Source organism: Marmota marmota, unplaced genomic scaffold (genome assembly GCF_001458135.2).
Source record: "Marmota marmota marmota unplaced genomic scaffold, marMar, whole genome shotgun sequence".
NCBI lineage: Eukaryota > Metazoa > Chordata > Mammalia > Rodentia > Sciuridae > Marmota > Marmota marmota.
Genome location: NW_025999875.1, coordinates 388,515 through 402,837, shown reverse-complemented (window position 1 = coordinate 402,837; position 14,323 = coordinate 388,515). Strand labels below are relative to the sequence as shown.

The 14,323-nt window shown below is 37.4% G+C and overlaps 1 protein-coding gene across 1 annotated transcript; it reads right to left on the bottom strand.

Annotated features, from left to right (window-relative positions):
* Positions 1–4,078: 4,078 nt before the first annotated feature.
* On the bottom strand, positions 4,079–5,020 carry LOC107160542 (olfactory receptor 56-like). The gene has a single exon (XM_015507214.1). It carries the CDS (start codon positions 5,018–5,020, stop codon positions 4,079–4,081), a length of 942 nt encoding a protein of 313 aa, XP_015362700.1.
* Between the last annotated feature and the right edge of the window lie 9,303 nt (positions 5,021–14,323).

Below are 14,323 nucleotides of genomic sequence, written 5' to 3'. Positions count from 1 at the left end.
AAATTATGGCATTTGCAGGTAAATGGATGGAGCTGAATATCATGCTAAGCCAAATAAACCAAAGGCTAAATGTTTTCTCTGATAAGCGGATGCTAATCCATAATGGTGGGATGGGTGGGGAAGAATGAAGGAACTTTGGATTGTGTAGGGAGTGAGGGAAGGAGAAGGGATATGGGGATGGAAAGGATCGTGCAATGAGATGGACATTATTACCTTATTTACATGTATGATTACACTACATGTATGATTACACTACCTTATATACATGTATGACACATGTGTCATAATTTCCTTGTGTGTATGGGAATGCTGGAGATCAAACCCAGGGCTTCATGCATGTTAGGTAAGTGCTCTTCCATGAAACTATATCTCCAGCTCCTCTCATCTGTTAAATTGAGTCAACAACCACTTATCATGGGATAATACTGATGAGTGTGTGAGATGAGATAAGGCACCAAGGAGACATATCCCTTCAGAGGTCTATTGGATTGGCGCTCATGACTTCACAGTCATTGGCTATAAATAATACCCCTCTCACAGTAGTGGGGGAACAAGGGAAAAACGGAGGAGCTTTGATGGGGCAAAGGGGAGTGAGGGTGGGGAGGGGACATGGGGGCAGGAAAGATGGTGGAATGAGATGGACATCATTACCCTAGGTACATGTATGACTGCACATATGGTGTTATGCGTTATCATATACAACCAGAGAAATGAAAAGTAGTGCTGCAATTGTGTACACTGATTCAAAATGCATTCTGCTGTCATATATACTTAATTAAAATAAATTAATTAATTTTTAAAAGTCCCTCTCATATTCCTTATACACATTTTATAACATTGAAAGGGGGGTTGGTCTATAAGGAGAAAGAAGTAAATCCTCCAAAAGAGGAGATCTTGGGATTGAAATTGACCAAATTATGTGTATATCTGAAAATATGACAATGAATCCCATTATTATGTAAAATAATAATGAATCAATTTTAAAAATTGAAAAAGAAGTTACCCTCCCAAAAATTTACCTTTTTGTATTCTCAGATAAAATGCAAGAAAAACTAGATGAACTATTAATGGCAATGTGGACTGGCATGTCAAATTAGAATCTAGAAGTCCCCCAATATGAATATAAGTATCTTGAATAATTCCTCCACAGAGAAATTTTGCTAATTGACAGTAGAGATGGCACTAAAAATAGAAGGGAGCTCTCCTAATCACACTTTAGCCAGGGCACTGGTAGAGGTGAATGCAGATGTGAATTTATAATGGAATTCAACCCCCTTCTAACTGAAATCCTAATATGAGTAAATAAATATCCTTAGTTGAGGGGCAATATAAGAAGTCAAAGTTTAGATTGGAGACCAATAGTCTCATATTAAAACAGAATTGAAATTGGCCAAGCCTCCAACTCAGCTCTGTTAATGGTGGGATCTAAATCTTATCTCAGCTGCCTGACAAAAGTAAGGGTATTCTCTCTCTCAGAAAAGAAAATAAACATAAAAAAATATCTAATTCAATCTGCAGTGTTTTCTTTTATTCAAAATGCCCAACAGGAAATTATAAAACATGAAAAAAGACCATAAAAATGTTACCTGTCAACAGAAAGCATTATTAATACAAATAGACATATAGATGACACAGATTTGGAAATAGATCATACTTTAATAAATTTAGAGGATAAGACAATGAGAATGGATGAACAGATGGAGAATTATAATATAGCAATGGAAACCTTAAGAATAAAATTGAAATTCTATACCTAAAAATGCAATATCTAAAATTATGAAATCATTGAATGGGATCAATAGTATCTTGAACATAAAACAAGAAACTCAGTGACCTAAAATGGAGGTAGACAAAACTTTTGTTAAAAAAAAAAAAAACTAGATAGTAATAGTTTAGGCTTAGTAAATCATATGCTCTCTGTCACAACTACTCAACTATTGCTGTTTTAGCACAAAAGCAGCCTTACACAATATATAAAACTATAGAATAAATAGTAAAACTATAAAAACAGCCAGTGAACCATATTTGATCTGTGGGTCATAGAATGCTGATCCCTGAATGGTAAACTAGTCAATAGAAATCCCAAAATCAAAGTACAAAAAGACAAATGAGTGGGAAAATAGAACTGTATCAGAGACAATGTCAATCTATCATTTGTGTCTATGAAAGAGAAAAGGAAAGATTAAAAAAACTTGGTAAACCTAAATTTTTTTTCCAAAATTATGACTATATCCCAACAGACAGATCAAACAATCTCAGGGAAATACAAGTAGAATGATAAAAAGAAAACTACACCAATGCACATCATTATCAAGTTTCTGAAATCAAAGATACAGACAAAATCTTTGAAGTAACTAAGAAAACAAAGTTACAAGGATATCCATTAAAATATACAGCTGACTTCTCATCAGAAATTACAGAGAAAAGAACCAATGGAATTACATTTTAAATACTGAAAGAAATAAAAACTGTCAACCAAAAATTTTATAACCAGAAAAAAAAATAATTCAAGAATGAAAAAAAAAAAGTGAGGCATGGTGGTGCATGCGTGTGATCTCAACAACTTGGGAGGTTGATGCAGAGGATCACAAGTTCAAGGTCAGCCTCATCAATATAGTAAGACCCTCAGCAATTTAGTAAGAACCTGTCTCAAAATTTTAAAAAAGGACTAGGTATGTATCTCAGTGGCAAAGCACCCTTGGGTTCAATCCCCAGTTCCAAAAATAAAAAGAAATTTAAAAATATATTTAAAAGTTAAAATAAATTTTTTAAAAGTTATATTTAAGAAATATATATTTTTTTAATTTTTAATATTTATTTTTCAGTTTTCGGCAGACACAACAGCTTTGTTTGTATGTGGTGCTGAGGATCGAACCCAGGCCGCATGCATGCCAGGCAAGCGTGCTACCGCTTGAGCCACATCCCCAGCCCAAGAAATATGTTTATAAATATATTTTAAATATGTTTAAAAATATATTTAAAAGTTAAAAATAAATTTAAAAGTTAATAAAGGACTGGGTGCAGAGGCCCACATCTGTAGTCCCAGTGACTTAGCATGTTGAGGCAGGAGTATTTCAAGCTTGAGGCTAGTCTTGGCAACTTAGACTCTGTCTCAAAATAAAAAAGGAAAAGGACTAGAGATGTAGCACATCCCTGGATTCAATCTCCAGTACCAGGAAAAATAAGTCAACAGAGTGATAAAATGGAATACCAAATAATTGTATTGATTAGTACAAAAGAATGGAAGCAGGAAAAAGTGTTGGAGACAAATACAGATAATAAAAGTGGAAACTTAAGAGTAAAATGGTAGAATTAAGTCCAATCAGAGAAATAGTTACACTAAATATAAATGGACTGAACACTTCAATTGAAAGAGGTTGACAGACCAAGTTATTTTTAAAAAACTATAATGTGCTATATTTCATAAAAACTCGCTTAAAAAATAATAGGATAGACAACAAAGATATACACTGCAAACATTAATCATAAAAAAATTCGGTGACACTTTTAATATCAGAAAAGTATTAGAAGTGGCTGGGGCTGGGGCTCAGTGGTAGAGTGCTCACCTAGCATGCATGAGGCACTGGGTTGGATCCTCAGCACCACATAAAAATAAAGATACTGTGTCCACCTAAAAAAATAAATAAATAAATAAATATTTTTTTAGAAAATAAATAAATAGATAGATAGATTCCACCAGGCATAGTGGTTTATGCCTGTAATTCCAGCTATTTAGGAAACTAAAGTAATGGAATGCAGAAAGACCCCAAAGAAGAGGGCAAGACTTGGGACAAGGTGGCTGTCCTCAGGCATGGGTATTTCCTGGAGAAGGACAAAACAGCTGTCACCTGCTGACTCTCCTGGTAGCTTCTGTCTTCTGCTCTTTGTAACCTGGTAGGCCCAGCCTTTCATACTGAGCGTGAGCATGATAGATTAAATTGATGTGTTAATTTGATTAACTCTGATCAGAAAGTTGTTTTTTCAGTAGGTCACATCTGTTTCTCTTCTAATCAAACTACAATTGGCTGATCCAGGTCACCTGGCTGCAGAGCCCACATCATCAGATGGCAGCATCAATTTAGTGCCCACAGGGGCACCTTCCCAGGAGTTTCCTCAAAGCCCGGGCCACTTCCTTGTTCCTCAGACTGTAGATGAGAGGATTGAGCATGGGGGTGATCATGGTGTAGAAGGCAGAGACCACTTTGTCCTGCTTGGAGGAGTGGTAGGCCTGGGGTCGCATGTAGGTAATCATGGCTGCCCCATAGAAGAGGGAGACCACGGTCATATGGGAGGAACAGGTAGCAAAAGCCTTCTGCCGGCCTTCCACAGAGCGCATGCGGAGCACTGCCACCAGGATCCTCAGGTAGGAGGCCGAGATGACAGAGAAAGGCAGGAGCAGCATGAGGACACAGCAGACATAGATCATGGTCTCATAGAGGGAGGTGTCAGCGCAGGCCAGCTTGAGCACTGCAGGGACCTCACAAAAGAAGTGGTCTATCTCCTGGGAACCACAGTAGGGGAAGCGGAGGGTGAAGACAGCCTGGATCAGCCCATCCACCAGTCCAAAGAGCCAGGACCCCACCACCATGAGCCAGCAGACTCGGCGACTCATAACCACTGAGTACCTCAGTGGGTTGCTGATGGCCACGTAGCGGTCGTAGGCCATGAAGGCCAACAGGAAGCATTCATCCCCCAAGAGGGTGAGGAAGAAGAGGATCTGGAGTCCACAGCCTGTAAAGGAGATGGAGCCACCGCCAAGCAGAAAGTCAGCGGCCATCCGTGGCACAATGGTGGAGATGAGCATGAGGTCCATGAGTGACAGCCAGCTGAGGAAAAAGTACATGGGGCTGTGGAGGCTGGAGTCGACATTGATGAGGAGGATCATGAGCCCATTGCCAGAAAGGGCCACCAGAAACATGATCATGATCATGGAGAAGAGGAAGAGGTGTAATGGCGAGTGGGTGAAGAGGCCCAGGAGGATGAAGTGGGAGATGAAAGTCTGGTTTCCCACCCAGGCCATTGTTCCTGCAAGGCACTGGAGAGATAGTAGGGATCTGGAAGCAGAAGGTTTACACTTAGTGTAACAATGCAAAGGACATTGCAACTTTGCCCAATGTGTTGTCCTTTTTAAATGTGACTTGGTTTAGGAAAAAAATGTGCGGGGCCTTAAAGAAAAATGCAGGTGATGGTGGTTGTTAAGTTTTAGGACCTTCTGTAATAGTTAAGAAATTAATTTTAAGCTCTTTAATATGTGGGAAACTGCTTCTGCCTCTGCTAGAAATTGTTCTTTTCTTTGGCACACAATCAAGAATGCGTTTGGTTTTTTGTTTGTTTGTTTTCAGGAAAAGTATTTAAGCAGCAAAATTTATTAACCACATGAACCGGGCAATTCAGTTTTATTGTCTTAAATTGAAATGACATATTATAATATAGGATGACAGAAGTAATTGAATTGAGAACATAAGCAATGCTTAGTAGTTTAAAATTGATAACAACTGACATTACTGGAGTATTTCTTACATGCCAGATATCAAGATGAACACATTGGTACATCCTCAGAAAGGGATGATCATTATCTTCAATTCACAAATGGGGAAACTTAGGCAGAGAGAAATTTATTTTTCAGATATGAAAGCTTAAAGTTTTTTTTAAAGAAACATAGTAAATGAAAAATTGGAGACAACCCAAATGCCCAACATAAAGAAATAACTAAGTAAATTATGATATAGTCACATGGTAAAACAATATTTAGTCAATTACATATTTATAACATTTTCATAGATCACAAAAAAATTTACCAAGTATTCTTAAGTGTTTCTAAAGGCTGGAAGAAAATATACTAAGTTATTAACAGTGTGATTTCTTCTAGGTAGTAAATAAAGGTTATCTCCTCTTAATTTCTTTGTACTTTACATATTTTCTGTAAAAATATAGAGGTATGGTTTAAATTTTAAAATAAAGTTACACTATACATAGGCTCAACACACAAAAATCATCTGCTTTCTCATAAATACTACCTACCAATTAGCAAATGTAACTGAAAAAGCAAGAATATTTTATTCACAATTGGAACAAAAGCTATATAAGTTATAATGAATGTAGGAAAGAACCCTAAAGTTAAACATTATGATACTTTAGTGAAAAACAATTTTAAAGGGCTCAACATTGTGTGCTTTTAAATTCTTCATAAAATTAATGTGTAAAATCCATGTGATCACATTTAAAATATTAGGGCTGGGGATATAGCTCAGTTGGTAGAGTGCTTGCTTCTCATGCACAAGGCCCTGGGTTCAATCCCCAGCACCACAAAAAATATTTTAAAACTGGAAGGATAGAATTGGGGTTCTTTCAGAAATCCCCCAAAAGCAGATTTATAGTTCTTGCTGCACAAAGTTTTAATACTTAAAACAGAAAACACAAACTATCTAGAAGGGACAAAACAAGTAAAGACTGGGCAGGGGTGAAGGAGAAAGTAGAAAAAGGACACCAGGACACCCTCTCCAAAGAGAGGGGCAAAATTAAAATTGTTATTTTATACTAGCAGATACAGATGCATAGGCTACTGCAAAGAATCTCTCGGGACGTGGTTTATTCCAAGCAGCAGAGAAGAAGAAATGGAGCAAAGAATCACACAGACAAAACCATATTTACAGAAAGAATTCTGTCTTCATGGCAGGGAAAGGAGAGACAATTTGCCTTAAGGATAACCCTAGAGTTTCTTAAGGATAGCCCATCTCATTAGCCTGAGAATTACAACAGTTAACCTAAATACTTAGAGACTAAAAAACTCCAATTCTGGGTTAAAATGAATGATTAGATATACCTGTCACTGTTACCTCCAAAAATCCCACTAGAATGACAGTAACCACAGATACAATGAAAGGATAATTAAAACATTCTTTTAGACACTAGAAGTGGTTGGACACATGATAACTTACTTGCAGACCTTAAAAGGCTAATTTCTACACTGACAGTGGTGAAAAAGAACAGTAACCACAGAACTGGTACAAGGGCTCAAGAATTGATGGCTTGAAAGCTATCCATATGGTCTCACCTTCACCTCAACTTATATTAGTGTCTCCAATAGAAACACACTAATGTAGAAATCTCTCCCCACTCCACCCAGGTGGATCTTGCCCCTCCCTTACCCTGGCAAAAAAACACAAGACAGATTCCCCAGGGAAGGTGATGGTGCCCTGAACATTAATAGAAAAAGTGATAAATGTGAAATGCCTGCCTTCTTCTCCCTGTTAGCTCTCATAACCATATTTATTCCCTTCAGAAGGGAAATTAAAAGAACCCCTCCCCACAGCTACAGATCTGGACCAGGAAATATCTAAAGATATTAATGTTGTAAAACTTTGTAAAAACCTTATATCACTCAAAGTGAAGGCTTAGTTAACATGCCCTACCCACATACTCAGGGAACCCTAGTTTTTTGATACCTCACAACCAAGCAGTAGACAACCAAAATATTTTCTACACTTAAGAAAAGGAAAATCAGCAAAGCAATATGAATTAAGAAAGAGACTCTTCAAGGAAACAAGTTTTTTAAAAATTATTTTCAACATGAATGAGATAAGAAAAATAATATCTAATAAAACAAGAATAAAATGCTATAGAAAAAGCTGCATTCAGAGGACAAAGAGCTCTTTTCAAAATAAAAATACATTTTGAGCAGTTTTACTTCTAGGAATTCATCTTATAGATATATATGCACATACGCAAAATATATCAGGCATAGATTTATTTTCTACTAGAAGTAGAAAAAACTGTAAAGGTCTAATCATCAGCAAAAAATGAATTTACAATGGAATGATGCAAATTAAAAACAGAATGAGATTACTTCTTATGTATTGATTTAGAATTTTAAATAATATTGCTTAAAAATATAATGAAAGAGGCAATACACAGAAGTGTGTGTAGCATGTATATATGTACAACTTACATAACATGTTATATCACATACTAGTTATATATCATAATTATAGATTACATGTTATACAAATTATAAATCAAAAAATCATGTAATTGTACTTGATTGGGAGTGTAGCTCAGTGATAGAATGTAAGAAGCATGAGGCCCTGGTTTCTATTCTCAGCACCACAAAAAAAGAGAATATAATTATATTAAATTACATATCTATTATATAATATTACATTTTACATATATGTTTGTAAAAAAGTGTGTGTGTGTGTGTGTGTGTGTGTTTGTGTGGCTTTTGAACACAGTAACTATTTTAATCTTCAGTAACTATACTTATAAATACATGTATCCATAAATAAAAAATTTCTGAAATAGAAGAAACTAATAATACTTCCCCAGAGTAAAAAAATCAGAAGAATCAGATTACTATGATAGGGTAGAAAAGAGAGTCTAGATGGTATGTACGTTTTCACCTTTAGAATTTTAATCTTTGTGGAACAATAATATAAATACAATGTTGAAATGATACACCCAATAAAATTTATTGTAAAAATTGATAAGGCAAGAACCAATGTGTATATACAGTACATTATAGTTACTTAGTAAATATCTACTGAACAAATGGTTAAAATAACTTTGGGGGAAATTACCTTCTAAAAATACAGTATATAATGCAACATTTATCTCTCTCCCTCTCTCTCTCTTTCTGGTTGGAGATAAAACCCAGGACCTTGCACAGGTTAGGAAAGTACTCTATAACACCCCAACCCTGTATTACAACATTTTTAAACACATAAACAAATAATGATTAGAAAATATTTTGAAAAAAAAGTAAAAGTAATAAGTTCATATTTTTCAGGAAAAGTTAACATTGATTGCATACTAATTCAATTTTCACCTCTGGAGTGTGGGGAGGTGATCCCTTTGTTGCCAAAGCCGCCTGGGCACACGCAACCAGTCATAGCTCCTAGAAGCAAATAAGAGTCCCATCCTAGGGAATAATGGTGAACCTCAGAGAGCAATGGGACAGAATGCAATTAAGAGAGAAAACACAAGAGAAAGAAGGGAGGAATCAGATTGGAAAAGAAAGAGGAGAAAAACTAACATTACCTCAAGAAGGGAAGGGAGAGGTAAAAGGAGTAAAAGGAAAAGGAGACAAGAGGAAAAGATGTGAAACAATGGAAAAAATGAAGAAAAGTTAGAATGTCAGAAATTACTTTTACCCAAAAGACATAGAAGGATAACAAGGAGACAGTGTAACAGAGTGCAAAGATGTAGGCATCATGCAAAAGGAGAACAAACATGCTGAGAAAGAAGGGTCAGAAGAAAGAACAACACAGATGGGATCAGAGACAAGAAGGGAACAAGGGTACCCTGTGAAGGGGCAGCCAGGCAGAGGGACAGAGCACTCCTCTCGCTAATATTATAAGGAGCCCTGGGACTTCAGAGATGCAGTAAGAGCTGGCAGCTCTCTGACTCTTCCCATCCTTCTGGGAAAGGCTATAGAGAAGCTTGCATTGCCTTCAAACCCTCTCACCCTCAACCGCTGATGTTGATGGGGAGGTGAATTGGACCGATGGACTGAGCAGAGGGTCTACACAGGGAGCCGTGGAGGGCAACTGGTACTGAATGCCAGGCTGAGGAGTTGGGACCTTACATGTTACCAGGAAATGGTTAAGAGCTAGGGCTTGACCAGTTATTAGATCTGAGGCCTTGAGCATGTGCTCACTGAGCTTTTCATCTCATCTGCTAAATGAAGACAAGAATAATCATTTTCTAGGGTAGTCGTGAAGACTAAAGAAGTTACTGTGTTCAAAAGCTCCAGACACTAGCTTCCCATACAAAAAGCTCAACAAACAGGGACCATTGTCTAAGACCATTCAACAGATGGCTGACAGACAAGGAGACTGAAGAAGAGGAGAAACCGTTAGGAAGCAGCCCTGATGTCCAAAGCAGGAGATGGCCACTCACTGTGTGACCAAAAGAAGGGAGAAAACACACCAAAGTATGTTTCTCCAAATAAGAGCAGAATACTGACTCTCCTTCAAGAAGAAGGGGTACATAAGAGAATGAGAAGAGGAAAAAAATACATGGGTGGCAGAGGAACAGAAAGCAGTAACTTGTTTCAGATTCCTTAACCATTCGGAGCTTCAGTTTCATCATCTATACAACTAGGGTGATAATTGAACATGAAATAGTTCCTTATATGCCAACTAAGGATAAAATAAAATAATGTATAGTAAAGCCCCTACTGCATGCCTGGTGCATAGTAAGTGCCCACTATATCATGGCAGATATTGTGTTGTCACAATCATTTATTAAGCTCTGAACAAAGGTGATAGTAGGAAGTTTGTAAAAGAGGAGGGTATTTTAAGCATGTTGCATGGGTAGTCAGAATTTCTGAATTGAAAGGGAACTTGGGCACTCTTTACTCTGACTTGCATCTATGAAGTGATTGGTTTTCAAAATGCTTTTAAATCAAGTGATCAGACAATCTAATCTTTATTAATAAAGAAAACCCCATTCTAATGTAATCTAAGCCCTTGCTTAGATCACCAACAAAGCTTTACCAGGTAACTACAACACATATACTTTCTGTTGGGCACCAATGGGAGATATTTTAGGGCAGAAAGGTCTTCCTGCATAATTTCCGGTCAGACCTTGCCACAGCCCACGGCTGTACATTAGAGATTCCTGAAGAAGCACAATTGAAAGTTTTGTTGGAGAGCTCTGCACCAGAGAGGAGGGAAATCAGATCCACAGGAGAACTGTACCACAAAGGGGAAAAAACCACAAAGTGGAAGAGAAGGAAGCAAAGACACCAAAGTATGTTTCTCCAAATAGGAGCAGAACACTGACTATCCTTCAAGAAGAAGGGGTACAAAAAAGAATATGAGAAGAGGAAAAAAGACATGAGTGGCAAAGGAACAGAAAGCAACAACTTGTTTCAGAGAATGAGAAATGTAGATGGATGGAGTAGGTGGACAGGGGTGAATTTGACTACTGTTTTTCAGACCAAATCTATTAACAGGGATAGATAACTCTCCCAGCACCCTGTGGAGTGAAGGAAAACATCCATCAGTTTTAGGGAATTCAGTCATTGTTCAATCCTCCCTATACTTGAAAAGACAAAATAGTGTTCACTCTTCCCAAAACCTATAATGAGACCCCAAGGAAGTCATTTCCTCTTGGTGCCCCCAGTTATAAAATGACTGGATGGGAAAAATAAAACTTAAATCTTCTCTAATTTTACTCAATGAATGAAAGATGAGGATAAAGAACTCAATGTTTTAGAAGCCAGATATAACCGTTCTAGAACTTTCTACCTCCAGAGAAATAATAAGCAAAAAAATATCAAGAATAGTTGTAGGGTGAGGAAACGTTACTAAGCATTTGGTAACAGAGAGAAGATATATGACACAAAGAGGGAGAGTATTACCTGAAATCACAGAACTGGTGACACCAGGATGGACTGGGGATCAGGAGATGGGCAGACTCCAGCACCACCCAAGATGGCTGCTCTGATCAATAAGTTAGGTCTGCAAGATCTCTCTGAGTCCAGGGAAGCTGATGTACCTCCATCTCCTTGAATGAAATTGATTTGAAAAGAAAGCAGGAGGAACCTAGGAGAAATAAGAGAAATTTGTAGGAAAAAGAAAATTTCATGTTCAAAACTACTCCAGAATCTCCTGTGTTGTGAAAATGGAGTTGATGGAGGTGTTTGAAGCACAATCCACACACAGGAAATACCGAATGCCTTCCATGAGGCCTGTAGAAAGATTTTGAGGAATTAATTGAGGTTGGTTAAAATGGGGGAGAACATGGATGGTAAGGAAAAAGAAAAATCTGGAAAAGAGAATTCCATTCTAAAACCTTGGCAGAATCATTAGGAATTAAAGAAAAGCTTTCCAGAAACAACCATTGTAGCACGGAGAGAATGTTCATTTCTCAACCCAAAAGACAGCAGAGTGGGAGTGAGCTGGACCCGGATGGGAGGAGACACTCTCTGGGAGCAAAGGTAGAGCATCTCACCTGCTGATGAGACCCTTTGCTGGGTCAGGTCCAGTGCCCAGCCAAGAAGTTTTATTCACTGTCACCCCTCACTACCACCCACTGTTGTCTCCTCTGCTGTGACTAAGGAAAGTCACTTCTGTTTTCACAAATCCTTGGAGACCCTTCCTTTGCCAAACCTTGTCCCCAGTCTCTGGCAATTAAACCTCCAAGGGAAGAGAGCTTCCTGAAAAGTTCTCTGATAATCTCAGCTACTTCAGCAAACAAAATCTTTCCCAGGGGAAGGTGGAAACAAAAACAAGTTTTCTTTGGGCCAATCTGGGAAGAATCAGCTTTGCCTCCATTCCAAAAGGAAACAGGAAATGTTAGCCTGAGGTCTGTGTTTGTGGTCTACCTTGGTGTGACAGCCATTAAGTGATATATATAGGTGAAGTCAACAGGACATCTTCTGGAATATTCCAGAACCACACCCCTCTGCATCCTTCTGCCTGTTCCCATTACCTAGACTAAATGAGAAAAGTCCCATCTAAGGTTACACTGACCCTTCTTAACTCTAAGAAATTCTCTCTGAGTTTAATTCTACTAAAATTTGGTTCAGTCCCTAAAAATATGTATGCTATGGTTTGGAGATGAGGTGTTCCCCCAAAGGCCCTGTGTTAATGCAGGAATGTTTGGAGGTGAAGTGATTGGATTGTGAGAGTGATATCCTAATCAGTCTATCTCAGTTTGAATGGACTGGGTGGTAACTATAGGCAGATGGGGTATGGCTGAAGCCCCGCCCCATCCTCTGCTTTTAGCTGCAATAAAGTGAGCAGCTTCGCTCTGCCATGCCCCTCCACCATGATGTTCTGCCTCACCTTGGGCCCAGAGCAGTGGAATTGGAAAACCATGGACTAAACCCCTGAAGCCATGAGCCAAAATAAACTTTCTCTTTCCTAAGTTGCTCTTGCCAGGTATTTTGGTCTGAGTGACAAAAATCTGACTACATAACAACTGAGTGACAAAAAAACTGACCACATACAACCAAACTCACCAAAAGGTTATTTGTCCCTGGTGCAGACCACCTTCTTCCCACTCTCCTGTCAGCTCTAAACCAAATGGGTTTCTCTCATACTAAGAATTTTTCAAAAATAAAGATAGCATAGCACAGAGATATTAGGCTTTGGAGTCAGACAAAGTTGGATGGGACTCTTATTTAGACTTGTCCTTGTTCAAGGGTCTAACCTATTCAAGTCCCAGTTTTCTTATCTGTAAAACAAAAAGGGTGCATCACAAAATGTTTGTTGTGAGAATTAAAATGAATGGACAATATAAAGCCATCTCATCATTATAGATCCTAAGAATTGTAGTTACTAGTGTCACTGTCCTTCATTCTCTACAAAGGCTGAAAACAGAAACAAAAATACACATTTGAGAAAAATAATCTATAAAACTCACAGAAAAAAAAAACACCTACAGGCTGCAGCAGCAACACAAAACAATTGCTGAGGAGGGAAAAGAATCTGATTTACAGAGTTACCACATTATAATATTCAAAATGTCCAGTTCTCAACAAAAACATTACAAAGCATGAAAGAATTAAGAAAGTGTAGCCCACTGCAGAAGAGACGAACAGAGGCCATCCCTGGGTAAACATTAGGCTTACTAGACAAAGACTTTAAATCCACTGACTTAAATATTCCCAAAGAGCTTAAGTAAACCATAGACAAAGAGGTAGAGGAAACAAGGACACCAATGTATAAATAAACAGAATGTCAATAAAGAGAAATTATAAAAATAACTCAAATTCTGGAGCTGAAAAGTACAATATCTGAAATACAGAATATTTCATGAGAGAGTTTTAGCAGGTTTTAAAAGGTAAAATAAAAATCAGCAAATGATTCAGATCAGAGTATCAACTCTGAGGAACAAAAAAAAAATGAAGAAAAATGAACAGATCTTGAGACTTGGAGGTCACCATCAAGCAATTGGAAATCCATAAAGAAGAAAAGAAAAAGTGGCTGTGAGAACATTTGAAGAAAAATGGCCCTAAATTGTTCAAATGATATTTAAAAAAATGAATCAATACATTCAAGAAATTCATGAAACTCCAAGAAGCACAAGCACAAAGATATCTACGTTGAAACACATTATACTTAAATTGGCTTTCTTTCTTTCTTTCTTTCTTTCTTTCTTTTTTGGTAAACAAAATTTTAATCCCAAGGATTCTTACAAAATATTACAAATGAAAATGACAGCATGAAGAAAAATATATTCTACAATATACCTTTAAACTAGAATTGGTATTTTGAATAATCTCAAATTTAGAATTAAAGAATGTTAAACAAAGATATGTATTCATATATATCAGTTACATAAGCACCTTGCATGATCTAAAGTAAACATA